Below are 18,540 nucleotides of genomic sequence, written 5' to 3' on the forward strand. Positions count from 1 at the left end.
CTCCTTCTTCCCCAAGTGCGCTTTAATAAAATTTGCAAAAAAAACAAGCACAATGTCCTTGCATATGCAACTACATTAATTCCCCCCCCCCTTTTATGGAATTCTATGGATTGATAAAACACCTAATAAACATGAAGTATCTTACAGACTTGAATATACAAACACTGAAACTTCTAGACTGAGAATGTTTTAAAAGATGGTTGATACAAGAAATGACTGTGGCAGCAGACCATGATATGATCATTTCTGTACTAAGTAATCACTTATAATTATTTTTGTCTATTCAGAATATTAACACGTTATAGTACACAGGAAGAAGCTGATGCATACTGACTATCCTTAATATGTACAGGCCTACTTCCTACTGGAAGCCAATCCACTTATTGCCTGTGATCCTCTAATCAGGCACTTACATTTTTATTAATAAAATGGATTATAAGCAGAGCTACCTATCCGAGCTGCAGTTATCTGGATCATTAAATAGAAGCAAACTCAATTTTTTCAATAACTCTGTGTAGTCATCTAGCAGTCACCTGGATTTTTGCAGGCGGGTAAGATAGCCCTACCATAAAGTGCTACACCGAGAAAAATAATTCAAACACTTTAAAATAAAGAATGTCTTGAAATTTAGAAATATGTTACCTGCCCACAGACCTCAGTTTCTCTTTCGGAATAAACAGGCTACACATAAAGACTTGATGTATATGTTATTAGTTTGTGCAACTATTTTCACAAGGCATGGTCCCATGCTTTCTGCACCCATAATGTTAGCATGAACCCATCTGTTGTTGCAACTTTCTGATACAGGCAGTACTAATGTGGTTCCTGCCTAGATGATCGGCAACTCTAAGATACTGATAATATATGGATCACACTGAAATCTGCAATTTAATTCCACTGAAGATAACATAATATACCTATTCATTTCACTGGAGCAATGTAATGGTAATAGATTAATGCAGAAGCATCTTGGGAATATATCACAGTCACCCTGATGTTTGTATTAAATGAACAAAACAGGACATCTTTGTTCAAATATATAATCTGTTGTATGAACAAAGAAACAACATTCAGTTTCAAAAATTAGAAAGAAGCTAAATTGTTTTGTGTTAAGACAAAAAGACCGCACAGACTTCTAAGTAAGGCTTACAACTTGGTGAAAATAAAATGTACCAATTGTGTTCAGGATGTGGGCACAAAAAGAACATATAAATGTGGTTTCATTTCCCAAACAAGATAAAAAATAAACACACAGGCTATTTATGAAGATGGTTCAAATAAGCTGGTAGAAAAAATCCAAACCCAACCCAAATATATACACTTTTTTCTCAGTGCAGTCAAATGAAAATAGAGGGATTTGAAAATAATGGCATGAAGAATGAATATCAGAAAACACAAATATTCAGAATTAATTATTTAATCAGGTCTGCTTTTGAAAATGGGAGGGGAGAGAGGGAAAATATACTTAGCTAGAACTCTACCTCTTTAAAGATTCCTAAAAAGAGATAATGATAACTAATTCTGAGAACTGCCTATTATAAAAATAAAGATACTGAAATGAACTGCTCTTAAAATAAGAATTGTACTAGAAAATACCAATTGTTTTGTATGAAAGAAGACTACTCATTCAGTGACAGACAGTGTTTATTTCGCATCAGGTTTTGTGGATTACTTTGTGTTAACATTTTCTAGCACAGTGCAAACGTACTACAGTTTAATTTCTACTTGTAATAGTTTATCACAACCTTGGAGCTCTTGCATATTACTGTTACTGCTTATGGGGGGCAACGGAATGGACTGTGACAGCATAACCATCCAGACTGGCAGTGAATCAAGGCACTGCCAGATCCTAGAAAAATGGAGCATGAAGTAGGTTTAACTCCACAAAAATGCTTGTTATGCTAATATGAAATTTATGCAGCAATCACAAAATCAAAGGTGGTAGTCATGAACAATGATTTTATGGGCTATATATTCTTCCACTAGGCCATATCAGTTGGGAGTACCTTATAGTCATCATAATCTTTCTCATCTAGCAAATTAATTTTGTCCAGTTCTACTAATTGTTCTGGAGTCGGCTTATCTGGCAATTGGTCGATGTCAGCTTGCTCATAAATTGGCTTTCCTTTTAAGAAGAGTTCCTCCCAGTCACGCATTAGCTTTGCAGGAATTAAACTGTGGAAATCAAGGAAAACAAAATTGTGTGCAGAATGAAGGGAACATGCTTTTAATCAATGGTAGTGATCAATGATAAAATGAAATATGGAACATAAGAAATTACTCTGAAAAGAGGAAGACACAGCATATTCCTCAGATAAATCATATTTACGCTCAATTACACATTAGGAAAATCAGTTTTTCCCCCAACCAACTTGGGAGTTGGTGCGTATGTATATGTGTGTGTTTGTGTATGTTGGGATATCATTTTACACTCAAGCTGTTGAAAACAAGCAAATGGGCAGGAAATTGAAGTAACTACAGATATTGCTAAAATGTATGGATATCTTTTAAGACTAGTAGCTTGGGAAAGACTAGTTGCCTAGTGAATTGTATGCTATTCTGTGACTTCATCCATGCTCCCAATATCTCCACTTTTCTTTTATTGTGTCAAAAAGAAGCAACCACTAAATTTGGATCAATCCAAGTTAAGCTCAATTAGTTTAACAGATCTGGGATTCAATATTAGAAAGGACATATATACTGTTTGACAAGGTTTAATCTTAATATTTTCCACTTAAGAAAATTATTCCTGGATATACAAGGGACATTATTCTGAATATGCGTATGGGGGGGAAAAATCAGAATTTGATCAGAAATATCTGATCAATAAATGACCAAAAACAGATGGTCTCATATGGAACTATTTTCATTTTCTTGAGAGTATACAATTTATTTTTATTTGAAAAGATGCACTAAATTGTTGAGCATAAATACATCAACTATTATTGTGCTATCCTCTAACACTAGAGGATTTAATCAGTTATTTTATAAATAATAAGCCTAAAACAGTTTGGTTTTTTCCCCCTTAAATGAATGTTAGAACTCACTAAATGAGATACTCAGGAGTACAAGAAGACATAAAATACAACATTTGATTATCTGGTACATGAATCTCAATGGATGTCCATTTTGGCATTTGGATGTCACATTTCTACACATTAAATATTATGTTTAACTCAACAATGGTATTATTCTATGTCTATTTGACATTTATGTCTGATCAGACAGAAACAGATGGATTCAGTTAATTGTTGGAGATGTGAAATCCAAAATTTAACATTGATTCATATGATTTGGTCATGTGCTATAAAATTGTGTTTCTGGAGAGAAGTTATTCCACATATTTATTCTGGAAGACTTGTTTTTTTCATAGATTCTTATGCTCTTCTGAATTATGCATCAATGATTTGGAAATGAACAGGAGGACACCAGTAATGGATATTGCACTTTCATGGGTGCAAAAATTTATATTTTAGCCTGGAAGGATACCTGTTCTTCATCAATTATACAATAGTCTTATCTCAGTATTTGGCCCTATATACTGAGTTCCCAAGCTCAAATTTTACTCAGGTTTCATTGCTGTTTTCTTTCTTCTACACTCCTGAGAATCAAACTGAAGTGATAGATTCTCTTCTACTGAAACTGAAGTGAACTATATTTCCGTAAGTTTGCTCACTTTTTCCAAGATAGCAAAAAGAAAACGAAAAAACAAAACAAATGAAAAACAAAAACTATATATATTAGGGACTTACTTATTTGTCAGCGTTCTATATTCTCCTATTTTAGTTGCTAAATCAATGATTTGTTCAACCACTTCCCAGCAAATTTCATAATGCTTCTCATAGCGAGCCTCAGCTCTTTCAGCAGCAAGTTTTGCATGGAGTTGTTTTTCTCTAAGGGTTTGTTCTGCAAGTTCAATTTTCTCTTGTTCTGCAAGAGCCTAAAAGGAGATGGGAAAAAACTGGTCAATTTCCTCGAATTGATAAGACAAGAATCTGAAGTGAAATGTACGGGTAGTCCTCACTTAACAACTGTTCGTTTAACAATGGTTCAAAGTTACGATGGCCTCAGAAAAAGCACTTTACAATCTGTACTTGCACTTACAACCATCGCAGACTGTTGCACCACCCCCCGCAGCCATAAGATCATGATTTCCTACCTTTTTACAATGGTCATTAAGCGAATCACATGGTCGTTAAGCAAATTCTGGCAAAAAAAAGTCCATTGGAGAAGCCGGATTCGCTTAGCAACCACATGATTCACTTAACCATGTGATTCGCTTAACAACCATTATAAAAATGGTCATAAAATTGGGTCCAGTCACATAGTGACTTCCTTAATGACTGCCCTGCTTAACAACCAATTTTCCAGTCCCTATTGTGGTTGTTAAGTGAGGACTACCTGTAGCACCAAAACTCATTATCTAAATCTCACTGTCATTATTAACAGTCTAGATATATATAATCTTACATAAATGGCCTTAAGAAGGAATGTCACCTTGAGAAGTGAAGGATTTAGAGACCAGCCATACCTTTTGTTGGGATCATGCAAGAACTGCAGAAGGCAGCCACAGGATTCTGGGAAAGGATACTAATGCTTTAAAGCAATGTTTCTCAACCCTAGCTACTTTAAGATGGGTGGACTTCAACTCCCAGAATTCCCCAGTCTTAAAGTTGTCAAGGTTGAGAAATACTACTTTAAAGAGTGCAAACACATACTACATTCATGCTCCAGTATGCAAAACCACCTTTTTGGAATCAGATCCAAAGCACTGTGCAGCCCTAGCAAAAAATACCAGCTGAGAAACTGATGATATCAGCTCCAGATTAAACACTGGTATTAATATCCACTTGAACACCTGCAGCATTTGAATAAGCATCAGAGCATCTTATCTGATGATGTTGTCAGAATGACAAAAACAGGGTTGCAACATAAGCGTTGCCCTTTATGTTTACGTATGCAACATCATGATGCATGCATAAAAGGGGTAGAGAATGCACTGCAATATTCATTTTTCATTTGCTGCTCGCCCCACATCTGCCATTTATTTTGCTTACTTTACAATAGCTAAGCATGATGCAAGCCAGATCCCCAGCTGTAGATCTCTTTAAGAAACTTGCCAGATGCTCCTTGTTCTATTCCGTAACAGCAAGGAAAGCAATCCATGCAATCCATCAGATTTGCATGAACATAAAAGAGAATTTGGCAGAAGAGGGACATATCATCAAATCTGTATCTCCCAAACCAATGTGTCTGAGCAAAGTAAGGTGTAGAGTGTTTTTATCCTCTGAAAGTGCTGGACCAGGCAAGCCTCAAAATGCTCTCTAATTGAACCTTCCTCCACTTTCATCTACTAACCATCTCCCTTTACACAAACACATTGATCAACTGGGGTATTAACCAACTTTACCCCGCTCTGTTACTAAGTTAGAATTCTGCTAACTGTACCAGGTGATCGAAGATCATGATGATCAGTGGATAAAGAGACAAAAGGCACAATAATTGCTTTTTTAATTTGAGCTCTTCAAATATGCAATAAGTGTAAGAACTGAGTGAGGATGCATCCTTCTGACTCTAGAGCTTCCTATGATCTGTGTAAGTCTCTCTGGCACACAAGGGAAGTGTGGCCTCTAGTGGATGTATCTATGAATTCAAAATAAAGTTCTGGTAGCCTTAAAATGACCATTTAGAGATGATTGCACTTTATTACACTTGGCAAGCTACTTATGTGGAAGTGAGTCTTTGGTCAACACCATCTATTCATCCTCTTTCGAACTACAAAAAACAAACTTTTCCCAGAAGAATGACACAATCTTCAATGCTGCTCAGCTCTTTTCTTCTACTATGCACCTTTGGTTCTATGGGCTAGGGCTACCATTACTGGACTGGAGAAAACTCTTCTAGCTGCTATCTCATCAATGTCTGCATTTTTGCAGCCCAGATTCAGTAGCATTCATACGGACAGTCAGGCAAACTGAAAGTCCATGGCAGAGACTCAGTTTCTGGGACTGAGCTTGGCTGACTTAAAAAGCACTGAGTTTGCTTTGTTCTTCTAAACGATGGGTTTCTTGAGGCTGTTGATCAATATTGGACCCCACATTTCTTCAAGACAAAGAAAGATAAAAGTAAATGCATGCCAGAGGAGACGTTTAGAAAAAAAGATAAAACTTTAAGGGTTTATTAAAAAAAACAAGAGGATTCAAAAAGAAATAAAGACAAAAATAAGCAAAGACGACAGTAATGAATCTACCTCCTCCCTGTCAAGAGCTTCTTGAAATTCTTTGAGGCGTCTTTCCTCAAACTGCTTTTCTCGGTAAATTCTGTTTTGCCACAGGACTTCTTTCTCATGCCTCACATGCATAAGTTGAACAGCTATTCTCCGCTCCTGCTGGGACTGTCTCATAAGTCGGTTGATAAGCTGCTCTTCTCTATATGCCTCCTAAAATAATAAAGAAACCAGTGACAGTATTGTTTAATTATCTAGTTAATGATAATGTACAGCTTTTGCAATATACAGGAAGTCCTCACTTAATGACCACAATTGGGATTGGAATTTAGGTCGTTAAGCGATTTAGTCATTAAGCGAATCATCATGTGACTGGACCCAATTTTACAACCTTTTTTGCAGCAGTTGTTAAGCAAATCACCATGGTCGTTAAGTGAATCATGTAGTTCCCCATTTATTTTGCTTGCTGGAAGCTGGCTGGGAAGGTTGTAAATGGTGATCACGCGACCCCGGGATTCTGCAACTGATTGCCAAGTGCAAGCTCACTGAAAAGTGCCCAGATTGTGATCACATGACCTTGGGGGAGCTGTGACAGCCATAACTTCAGGCACTGGTGGTAAGTCACTTTTTAGCACCATTGTAACTTCGAATGGTCACTAAACAAATGGTCGTCAAGCGAGGACTACCTCTGTGTGTGTGTATATGTGTAAATAAACAATAGCTAATACAAACTGAAAAATCACTGCTGGGAGTTTATTGAGAATAAATTCAATTCAACTGAAAGGGATTTATTTTCAAGTAAACATGAACCAGATTGCATAGGACCATCAGTTAACCTGCTGGGGGGATAACTAGCTTTAGTTTATTTCAAGGGCTCATGGAATAAAGAAGTTAAAGTTACTGCTAGATTTACTCATTAAAAACATGGATGACTGGCCATCAGCAATTCTTTATCTCAACAGTCCTGATACAGGGCTTAAATGTATCTTAAAACCAGGGTATCACCTAGCAAAATGCTATACTTTTAAGTTTGAGGAATTTCTCTTGTCTTTCATCTTTAGTTTTTCACAGTTCCAATTCTCATACTTTTAGTATTATGCTAGCTTTTTAAAATCCACCATTATGCTTAACATTAAAGTCTGATGAAGAACTCAAAAATTTGCTTATTATTTTCACTAATAAAGGTACGATTTACTTCATTCCCCAAGCAGGTTTCATAACAGCTTTTACTTTTCATGTCTTTTCAAACTGGTGATTCACAACAGTATCAGTGCCTCATCTAAACATCAGAAGGCAGCATATCCAACTCACTTCTTGTGCTTCGTGGGCTATTAGTTGCTCTCTTAACATCTTTCGTCTCCTCTTCTCCCGTTGTTCTCGAGCAAAGGTATCTTCCTCAAGGCGTTTCTGAATTTTCCTAATATATTCATCATCTGAGTAGGTGTTCAGTAGCTCAGTAATGGCTGGATTTTCCACAGATAGTTCTTGTGCTTGTATTACAGCATTCATCATGCTAAGAAAACAGTACAGGGCATCTGGTGTTACAGGTTTTACACAAAGAATGAAAGAAACTGCTTTCTATCTATTGTCTTCCATTGTCTTATTATTAATATTATTACTATAATATTGTATTATATATTATAATTGAATCTTTCTAACCATCAATCTATATATGCACTTCAAAGTATCACAAATAAAGCTTTGATAGGATGGCCTTGGGATCATTTTCCATTTTTTCGAATGGTCACTAAACAAATGGTCGTCAAGCAAGGACTACCTCTGGACAGGAGCCATTTCTTGAACAGGAGGTAATCCTATGCATCCATCATAGTCTTGATTTATATCCTTCCCATAGCTGTTATTTGCTCTCCCAAAAATAAAAACAAAAAAACCACGCCTTTACCTCTAAAACCAGCTTCCTTCCATGGCAAATATCAATCAATGAAGCCCCAATCTGGATTAAGGCATGATGATTTAATTCCTTTAACCCCCACAATCTCATGATCCTAATCTAGATCACCCCCATTTCTCTAGCAGCACAGGGGAAAAGATCTGATGGGGTGTAGGAAACAAAATAAAAACATCAAAAGAGAGACAACTGCTGAGGCAAGTAGTGTGTCCCCAAAGTAGAGTCTTTTCAACAGCTTTGTGGGCGTTCTCCTTCCTTCCACCAGTCTTCTCTCTTCTGTGCCAAACTGGGGATAACAAGCTGGGTATCAACCGAGCTGCTCTTCTATTAAGACTGCATATTTTGGCAGAGATCACACACACACTATTTTTGGTGTCAGGTTCGGTCAGCACGAGGCTTCAGGGAAGCACGGGGTTGCAGGGAAGCTCGCAACCAGACCACGCGGAACCCACCGGCGGTAGCTAGCGGGGAAAAGAGGAACCGAAAGCGCCGCTAATTAACGAGCCACCTGCGGCCAGCTAAACAGGAAAACCGCAGCGGAAGCTTTTAATTATGAACTGATAACGGCGCGAGCAAGCAAGGAACGGGGCCGCAGGGCAGCGAAACAAGATCGCAACGCAGCACAGAACCCGCGGGTCTGCACGTAGCAGGGAGGGACCAACCCAGCCGGAGGGGGACTGGCAATCAAGGACAATGGACTCTGACCGACCCTGCCATCATGAACGATCAGGGGGGACATTGGGGGGCCTAATAGCCCACAGCTGCAACGCGATCACGAGGCGGGAAAAAGCGCGGGAAGGGGGAATATAACAAGTGATGCAATTGTACCAAGCCAGTCCTGGCTTTGCTTGTGACTACTACGTTACGCATGAGTAAACCTTCTTTGTGAACCACACGTGTCACGAGAGTTTCTCTGTCGAACGGGGCAAATCTCACATAAAGCCAGGACTCACCGTCAGCGCTACCCGGTACCACCGAGGAGCGTTTTCTTTCTCAATACAGGCATGACCAGCGACGAGGAATCCGTGGGTCAGCTGGAGCGCGAGGGATCCAGGCTCGCGGAAGGGCGGTCGGAGCCGCCCGGGAGCGACGGGGCAGCGGCCAGGGCCGGGCGCACTCCATCCGAGCGGTGGTCGATGGGCGTGAACCAAGGACCAGACGATTCAGGCGTTACGATGACCCGGGGTTCGGGGTTCCGGAACCGTGAGTGGAGCGAGAAATTCGCCCGACTAGAGGAGAGAGTCGAGCGACGCCTAGACGCCGTGGAGGCGATGCTCCAGACCCTACTACAGAGAGTGGGGCCACCGGCGGTGAACGAGGAGGCGAGCGACGGGGGGGCGGTCCGACACCCCCGCCGGCACCACCCACGGCGCCCCGGTCGGAGGACCAACGGGCGGCAGACGCCCTGAGACTTCGAGGTATCACTGGGAAGTTCTCAGGGGACCCCGAACAGCTGCCGCACTTTCTGACGCACGTCAGGGGGTTCATGCAGAGGGGTGGTCACCTATTCGCTAGAGACGAGGACAGGGTATCCTACGTGGCCGAGCTGCTAGATGGCCAAGCAGCCAGCTGGGTGATCGGGCTGTACGATGCCAACGCGGCGGAACTACGGAGTTTCCCGGACTTCATGCAGGCGCTCCGGGACAGATTCGAGGACACATTGAGCGCCAAGCGGGCGGAGGACGACATCCTACAGTTCAGACAGCGGGGCAAATCGGTATCGGAATATGCCCTGGAGTTCCGGAGGTTGGCCGAGAAGCTCGCGGACTGGCCGGAGTCCCTGAAGGTGAAGTATTTTAAGAGGGGACTCAACCCAGAGATCCTGGAACGGGCACTGGGGCGGGACGACCCGTCCACAGTGAAGGATTGGATCTGGCTGGCTGGAACGGCGGAATCGGCGTGGCGGCAGATCCAACAGAGCACAAGACGACGGGACCAGGCGAGGGACCGGCCGAGGGAGAGGACCCCCGAGGAGAGACGGAGCGGTCGACGGCAGTCCACCGGGAGGCGAGAGGCGACCAGAGCCCCGAATCTGTGCTTCCGATGCGGAGGCAGAGGCCACCGAGCGGCGCAGTGCCCGACGGAGCGGGAAGGCGCCCCACCACGGCCCGAAGTCAAAACCCCGCGTGCGAACGGGAAAAGGACCGGTGACCAACCGCGGAAGGGGGCAGTGGCGGCGGTGACCGAGAAAGGACGCGGGGGGTGGTCGACCCCGGAGACAGCATCCTCCGGAGAGGACTTGGAGCTGGCGGGAAACGAGGCGCGCTCGCACTGAACGGCGTCCCAGTGCGAGCAGGGGAGTCGAGGCGCGCGGACCCAATAGGAGACGAGGACTGCCCACCGTTCCGGGTGAGGATACACGTCCGGGGGTGAGATCCGGAGGGGAGGCGCAGCTACGGGCGCTACTGGACTCGGGCTGCACCCACTGCTTGATGCACCCAGCGGTGGTCTCGGGGCTCGGGCTACAGCTGAGGCGCCTCCGGGAGCCCATTTCATTCAGCCAGTTAGATGGCACGCTGGCAGGGGGGGGGCCAGCTCAGTATTACACCGAGCCGGTCCAGATGACGATCGGGAGTCACTGGGAAGAACTGAGGTTCGTGGTGGTCCCGGTGGCCGACTACGCGGTGGTACTCGGCTTGGTGTGGCTGCGGCGGCGGAACCCACGAGTCGACTGGACGGCGGAGGCAGTGCGGTTCGGGGTCGACAGACCGGCGAGGGCGAGAGCAGAGGGGACCGAGCCGTGGAGACGGAGGCAGCCGCAACCACCGGCGGACAAGCGGAGGGTCCGGGACACCGGGAGACGGGGCGAGAGCAGATGGGGCCCGAGACCCGGGCGGCAACAGCAACAGCAGCAGCAGCAGCGCCGGGACCCCGGAGACCCGCCACGATCCCGAGGCGAGGGGAGGCAGCGGCGACTGGCGAGGCGACCGCAAAGCGAGGGGCCGGACCCGGGGAACCCCCGACGGGCGGCGGAATCCCGAGGCAGTATCGAGACCTGGCGGCAGCGTTCGGGGAGAAGGAGTCTGACCAGCTCCCACCACACCGGCCCAGTGATTGCGCCATCGAGCTAGAGCCAGGAGTGACCCTGCCTAAGCCGAAAATGTACTCCCTGTCGAGGAGGGAGATGGGAGCCCTGCGCGAGTTCATAGACAAGAACCTAGCGCGGGGATTCATCCAACCCGCGAAGTCACCATTAGCGGCCCCGGTGTTATTCCGGGAGAAGAAAGACGGCTCGCTCCGTATGTGCGTAGACTACCGGGGGCTGAACGCAATCAGCACGGAGTACAAATACCCCCTCCCCCTGATGAAGGACTTGATGTCGCATCTGTCGAAGGGGAGGGTGTTCACAAAACTGGACTTGCGCGAAGCTTACTTCAGAGTTAGGATCCGCGCAAAAGATGAGCGGAAGACGGCGTTCAACACCCCGCTCGGAAGCTACCAGTTTTCCGTGATGCCGTTCGGATTAAAAGGGGCCCCGGGGTATTTATGCAGCTAATTAATGAGGTGCTGCACGACCTACTCTACCGGGGCGTCCTGGTCTACCTGGACGACATCCTCATCTACACCGAGACCCTGGCAGAGCACGTGAGCCTGGTGCGCACGGTGCTCCAGAGACTGCTGAAGGCACAGCTGTACGCAAAGCTCTCGAAATGCGAGTTCCATCGAGAGCAACTAGACTACCTCGGCTACCGAATATCCAGCCGGGGAATTGAGATGGACCCGGCGAAAGTAAGGGATGTCCTGGGCTGGGAAGCGCCGCGAACCCGGAGGCAACTCCAAAGCTTCCTAGGGTTTGCGAACTTCTATCGTCAGTTCATCCCGAACTTCGCCCAAATCGCCCTTCCCCTAACCGACCTGCTAAAAACCAAGGGCACTGGGAAACCCCCAAGCCCAGCATGGCACTCGCGTGGACTGCAGAATGCCAGGGGGCGTTTGAGGAACTAAAACAGCGGTTCACCGCGGAGCCGATCCTGCGCCATCCCGACCCAGACCGGCGGTTTATAATCCAAGTGGATGCATCAGACGTGGCAACGGGAGCAGTCCTGCTCCAACCCAGCCCGGAGGGGGCCATCCACCCGTGCGCCTACGCCTCCCGCAAATTCACCGAGACGGAGAGGAGGTGGATGGTGTGGGAGAAAGAGGCGTACGCGGTCAAGTGGGCGCTGGCCACGTGGAGGCATCTACTGGAGGGGGCAACTGAACCGTTCGAGGTGTGGACGGACCATAAGAACCTCGAGGCCCTGAAGACCCCGCGTAAGCTATCCCCCAAACAGGCACGGTGGTCCCAATACTTCGGGAGGTTCAGGTTCACACTGAAACACATCCCCGGGAAGCGCAACTTCTTAGCGGATGGACTGTCTCGCATGCCCCAACACGCCAGCCTACGGGAGGAGATCGTGGACTCCGTCATCTCCGCCAGCAGGCTGGCTGCAAAGGCGGTGACCCGGAGCCAGACCAAGGGGGAGCGACGGGACGCGGCGTCTGAAGTAAGGCAAGGGTTCGCGGAGGCGGCGGAGCGGGACGATTGGCTCAAGCAGAACCGAGAGGCGCTAACCGGCCAAGAGGGGTTGTGGTGGCACGAAGGAAAGCTGTACATGCCCGAGGGTTGCCGACGGGAGGTCATGGAGAGAGCCCACGACAGCCGGAGCGCGGGGCATTACGGCTTCGTAAAGACACTCCACTTAATCCGGCGGCAGTTTTGGTGGCCCACGCTCCGGAAGGACGTGGAGGCGTACTCGGGGGGTTGCCCGGTGTGCGCAACAGCGAAAGGAGCCAAAGGCAAACCTAGAGGCCTACTCCAGCCGGTAGCGGAACCCGACGGCCCTTGGCAAGAGGTCGCCATGGACTTCATAGTGGAGCTCCCGGAGAGTAAGGGGAAGACCGCCATTTGGGTGGTCATGGACTTATTCTCCAAACAAGCGCACTTTGTAGCGTGCCGGCGAGTCCCCACGGCCGAGGGGCTGGCGAGACTGTTCGTGCAACATGTCTACCGACTCCACGGCGCACCTCGACGTATCGTCAGCGATCGGGGCGGCAACTTCATCGCGCGGTTCTGGCGGGAGTTCCTGAAGCGGGTGGGGACGAAACAAGCCCTATCCTCCGCGGCGCACCCGCAGACGGACGGAGCCACGGAACGCCTGAACGGGGGCTCGAACAGTACCTGCGCTGCTACGTGGGGCACCAACAGGACGATTGGGCGGAGCTACTACCATTCGCGGAGGTGGCATACAACAACGCCGTCCACAAGAGCACCGGTTCTCTCCGTTCAAAGTAGCCACCGGGAGAGATTTCGTCCCCATGCCGGAGCTGCCTCAGCCGGAATCCCAGATCAACTCCCTGGACGCCTGGTTCGCCCAAATCGACGAGACCCGGCGAGCGGCGCACGCGGCATTGCAGAGAGCCAAAGCCGACTACAAGAAGCACGCGGACCGCAAGAGGCTCCCCGAGGAAAAGTGGGAAGTGGGGGACCAGGTGTATCTGTCAACCAAAAACCTAAAGACGCACCAGGCATCGAAAAACAACAGCCCGAGGTTTGTGGGGCCGTTCCCATTTCGGAGGTCATCAATCCGGTGACCGTCAGGCTGACGCTCCCGAAAAGCCTCGGGAAGATCCACCCGGTGTTCCATTGCAGCCTGCTAAAGTTGCACCAGCCGGGGAACGCCTGGCACAAGGCGGAGGGAGTACCACCACCCATCATGGTCGGGGGAGCAGCATTTCGAAATCAACCGGATACTGGACGCCCGGAGGCACAAGGGGCAGACCCAGCTCCTAGTGCAATGGAAACATTTCCCCAAGTCCCACAGCGAATGGGTGAGTAAAACCCACATAAGGGCGCCGGACCTAGTGCGGGACTTTTACAGTAAATACCCCGGGAAGCCGAAATAGGACCGAGGGGGAGTTGTCGTCAGGGGGGCGGCATGTCAGGTTCGGTCAGCACGAGGCTTCAGGGAAGCACGGGGTTGCAGGGAAGCTCGCAACCAGACCACGCGGAACCCACCGGCGGTAGCTAGCGGGGAAAAGAGGAACCGAAAGCGCCGCTAATTAACGAGCCACCTGCGGCCAGCTAAACAGGAAAACCGCAGCGGAAGCTTTTAATTATGAACTGATAACGGCGCGAGCAAGCAAGGAACGGGGCCGCAGGGCAGCGAAACAAGATCGCAACGCAGCACAGAACCCGCGGGTCTGCACGTAGCAGGGAGGGACCAACCCAGCCGGAGGGGGACTGGCAATCAAGGACAATGGACTCTGACCGACCCTGCCATCATGAACGATCGGGGGGACATTGGGGGACCTAATAGCCCACAGCTGCAACGCGATCACGAGGCGGGAAAAAGCGCGGGAAGGGGGGAATATAACAAGTGATGCAATTGTACCAAGCCAGTCCTGGCTTTGCTTGTGACTACTACGTTACGCATGAGTAAACCTTCTTTGTGAACCACACGTGTCACGAGGGTTTCTCTGTCGAACGGGGCAAATCTCACATTTGGGACCAACATGTTTTTAAAATAAAATTGTCAGGATATATTACATTTAAGTAGAATCATGGGAAGAGAATGAAGCTGCTAGCAATGCCCCCAGCATTGTTTTTTCATTGTCCAGTTTGTAGCCATCAGTGCCCTGGAATGATTTAGAATTTTCCATAATCTAGTTATCCACGCCAGTTCTCTCCAAATCTGAAATATTACCATTGTTATATGCCTTACCCTCCACTCTCATGAGATAATCATCATTTCTCCACTAGCGATTTATGGCATCTTCTAGAGTTGTCCCAACTTTTGTTGTGCCAGAATAATACTAATGAGAACAGAGTTTATATTGCATTAGCAATGGCTGGGCAAGGCCAAGTCAATGGTGGCAAAATGGCTGATGAATGAATAAAAGTATGTGCTGGCATTATTTAACGGCGTGGAGAAATACAAAGTATTCCCAGTGAAAAATAAAAATACAGATGCCAGCAGATCTACCCAGCAGCTTTATGTCAGTATAACACTACAAACATAGCGTATTTAACCACTTGCATGACTGAAACAAATGCTTATTCATTGGATGTCTGGCAAATGAAGGCTGCTTCTATTTCCACACAGTCCAGCAGAAAAACAGAGCTAAATTTGCTAGAAGTAGTATTACCTCTCTGTGAGTTTGGCAGGCAGAGCAGCCTCTTTCCTCATTTGTTTTTCAAAGTTCTTAATTTCAGTGTACGTGTTCTAGAAGAAAGTAAGCATATTTTAACCCATTTCCTTCTGTTTAATTCTTTACAGCATCCCAGTACAAATTAACAAGATGTTCAAAGTATAAATGCACTGCAGAATGGGATTTCCACTGTTCAGGATGTTTGCTAAAGAAAAAGAGTTGTGCCAGCAAGTTAAGTAAAGTCCATCAGAGCTTCATTAAGCCTTCTGATTTTATCGGGAGCTTTGCCCCACACTATCCAAATAACTCTGGTTTTGGTCCTCTTTCTCCCAACTGCATTTGGATAGAAAGAAGTCTAATCATGCACTGAATTGAGAACATGTGCAGTGTTATCCACGTGCTGTAGGAGTCTGACAGTATTATAAACTTTAATTTTTATATATCCACTTTTGCACACATACACTGATACTCCTGCTTCCAAGAGGAACTTCTTTTATAGTTTTTATAGTTTTTTTTATAGTTTTTTATAACAACTATTTTATATTTGTATTGGCTTTCTTTTTAATCGACTGTTGTATGCCACCCAGAGTCACGCTCTTGTGAGATGGGCAGCCATAGAAATATGATAGATAGATAGATAGATAGATAGATAGATAGATAGATAGATAGATAGATAGATAGATAGATAGATAGAACTTTTCTTCCTAACCAATGCAGGTTTATTCAATGCCAGCAGGACAGGTAGGAATGCAACAATTCCAGATAAGAACATCCGCATATTATCTCAATGAGATCCCACTAAAACAAGTGAATATGATAAATTGCAGTATGTTCACTCAAATAATACGAGTCTTGCCACATATGTGGCACTGTAGGGTCAGGGGACAGTTTCTATTCTGCTGTCTTAGGAATGGTGCATGTTACTCCTCAAAACATTTCTTCCAAAGAGGAAAAGAAAAGGGGTTGCAGGAAGGCAGATCTGTACTGGATTTTAACATGGCAATAAGGAAGGCTCTAACAAACTTTTTCAGTCTGTGGGCAACTTCTAGACCTAACTGGGGTCTCCAAGGAGCAAAATTATTGATGTGACATCATTGGAGTGAACAGGGGCTAAATTTTTGGAAGTGTGTGTTTGTTGTTTGGAGTTAGGTGGTATTAAGCAACAAAATGAGTGCCTCTGCAAGGTTTAAGGCACGTATTTTGCCCCAAAATCCATTCAATCCCCAAAAAGGGCCTGAAAAATTCAGCCCTGATGATTCTGGAGATCATAAATGGAGTACTTGAGGGGCCATATCCAGCCTGCTGATAACTTACCCATAAGATATATAGAGCTATTACTTTTAGCAATCACTGTATTTCTTTAGTGATAAAAGTGATCCTAAATAAGGATTGCTCAGCTAAAGTCTGGAAACCCCCTCCCCCACCTTTCTGTAGATTTATATTTAATCCTGTTTAACCAAAGGGATACGTGTGGATTATGAATGTTCCTCCCCCTGTGTGTTTATTATTAAGAAAGAGGGATGAATTTCCAGCTCTGAATCTAATGAACTGAATCCCAGTTATTTATAGTTCCTACAGGTTTTTTTTTTCCTATTTGCACCTAACTACAGTACAAAGTCCTCATGATGACGCCTTCGTGTCATTCCTACCCCAACCCATACCTGAGACATTGTGAAGTATTCTTATCTGCTCCAGTGTTAAAGTACTGTTTTCTTATTTAAGTACTCAACAAACTCTAGCAGTTTTGTGTGGGTGTAGTGGGTCATTGATCATTTCACAGTGTTGCAATGAGGTGACTTGCAGAGAATGAGATTAACCCAACTCCTCTTGGTCATTTTAGGCAGGCAGGAACACTCTCTCTTCCCTTGAGCTCCCAAGCACTGTCATCCAAGGACATTCTCTTTTGGAAGTGGGAGAATCTGGTTCTTTCAAATCACCTGATCCACTGTAGCTGCCAGGTCTCTGAGCCTAACCCTAACCCTGCCCTCCTCCCTAGCCCCATTCCTTTCTCACATTAAGGAGACAGATTGGTGGATGAATTCCTGCTGGCAGGTGACATTTAGGGGAGGGGAGGGAAACAAGGCTGGGGCAAACCACCCATTCCTGCCTTTAATGTACCCATAAATAACAATAGCACCCATTCCTAGCATCATGCCTTTGACATGATAAGGATGTCCAGCGAGCATAGCAAATGTTATACGAATATATTTTTCCACTGGCTCAAGAACTGGTGGATGGCATTTAAATTTGGCTCTGAGGAAGAATCCCTAGTTCTCTATTTACTGGGCTAACAGCATCCTTTTGAAGAACGCTAATTCCATGTACATGATGGCATCTGAAGGTGGGAGGTCATCAAAACAGGAAAAACAGCATTCGTGGTAGCACAATAAAAGCCCTGACTGTTTGTACATATGTACAATGTCAGCACATATACATAAAGGGCAGGGCTTTGATTGCACGGTTGTAAGTGCCATCTTGCCTGTTTTGACTCCGCCTGCCGATGCCACTGCACGCACACTTTCTCCAGATACCACTGTTACAAACACACAATGGATAATGCTACACAATGAAACACTTGTATCCAAAAATGAATGCATGTACATTAAGATACAAGATAATCAAATATATAGTACATGCTGTGTTGCTTAACCATAGAACTTACCTCTGCTTCCTTCTTCTTCTTCTGCAGTTTTTGGTCTTCAATCGCTTTGTCAGTATGCTGTGGCAATGGTTTTGGAATCTGGATAACTGCTGCTTGAATCTTGGCCATGATTTCATTTTGCCTGCGCTTTTCTACAATTTTCTAAATATCCAAGAGGAAGGATAGTAAGGTTTTAAACTGGCTACTGAATAAATCTTAATTACACACACACACACACATACACACGCATGAATTTCATGATCAAAGGAAGTGGATAATTATTATTATCTGTATTATCCCTATGAAGATGATGTGTGTATGCAAAAATAACAGATGAAAACAAATTACACTTTACAATAGGGCTATATAATTTTTTAATGCCACATTTGACAACTTAGTATGACCCCCTCACATATTTAATAATTTAAAATATTCTCCTTCTATCACACAAAAGCTCTGAGGGGTTCTGCAGGGTTCTATGCTTTCTCCCCTCCTATTCAACACCTACATGAAGCCACTGGGTGAGATTGTCCATCACCACGGAGTGAGGTACCATCAATACGCTGCCCTTGAAGAGTATCTGGAAGTTTCATCTGGTGCAAAATGCAGTGACGCAGGCTGCACCTCTGCTCC

General features: G+C 45.6%; 1 protein-coding gene across 1 annotated transcript in view; it reads right to left on the minus strand.

Annotated features, from left to right (window-relative positions):
- Positions 1 to 1,634: 1,634 nt before the first annotated feature.
- LOC103061431 (sperm flagella and cilia-associated protein 2) overlaps positions 1,635 to 18,540 on the minus strand; it is a 36,370-nt gene continuing 19,464 nt past the window's right edge. Inside the window, exons 5-10 of the mRNA XM_007426681.3 lie at positions 17,929 to 18,069; positions 15,264 to 15,340; positions 7,538 to 7,739; positions 6,251 to 6,439; positions 3,753 to 3,940; positions 1,635 to 2,175 (exon numbers count right to left, since the gene is read on the minus strand). Coding sequence (XP_007426743.1) covers positions 1,983 to 2,175; positions 3,753 to 3,940; positions 6,251 to 6,439; positions 7,538 to 7,739; positions 15,264 to 15,340; positions 17,929 to 18,069 — 990 coding nt within the window. The 3' untranslated portion in view covers positions 1,635 to 1,982. The remainder of the gene's footprint in view (positions 2,176 to 3,752; positions 3,941 to 6,250; positions 6,440 to 7,537; positions 7,740 to 15,263; positions 15,341 to 17,928; positions 18,070 to 18,540) is intronic.

Source organism: Python bivittatus, unplaced genomic scaffold (assembly GCF_059951505.1).
Source record: "Python bivittatus isolate LINGU-HERP-01145 unplaced genomic scaffold, Pbiv_v1 ctg000570_np1212, whole genome shotgun sequence".
Lineage (NCBI taxonomy): Eukaryota > Metazoa > Chordata > Lepidosauria > Squamata > Pythonidae > Python > Python bivittatus.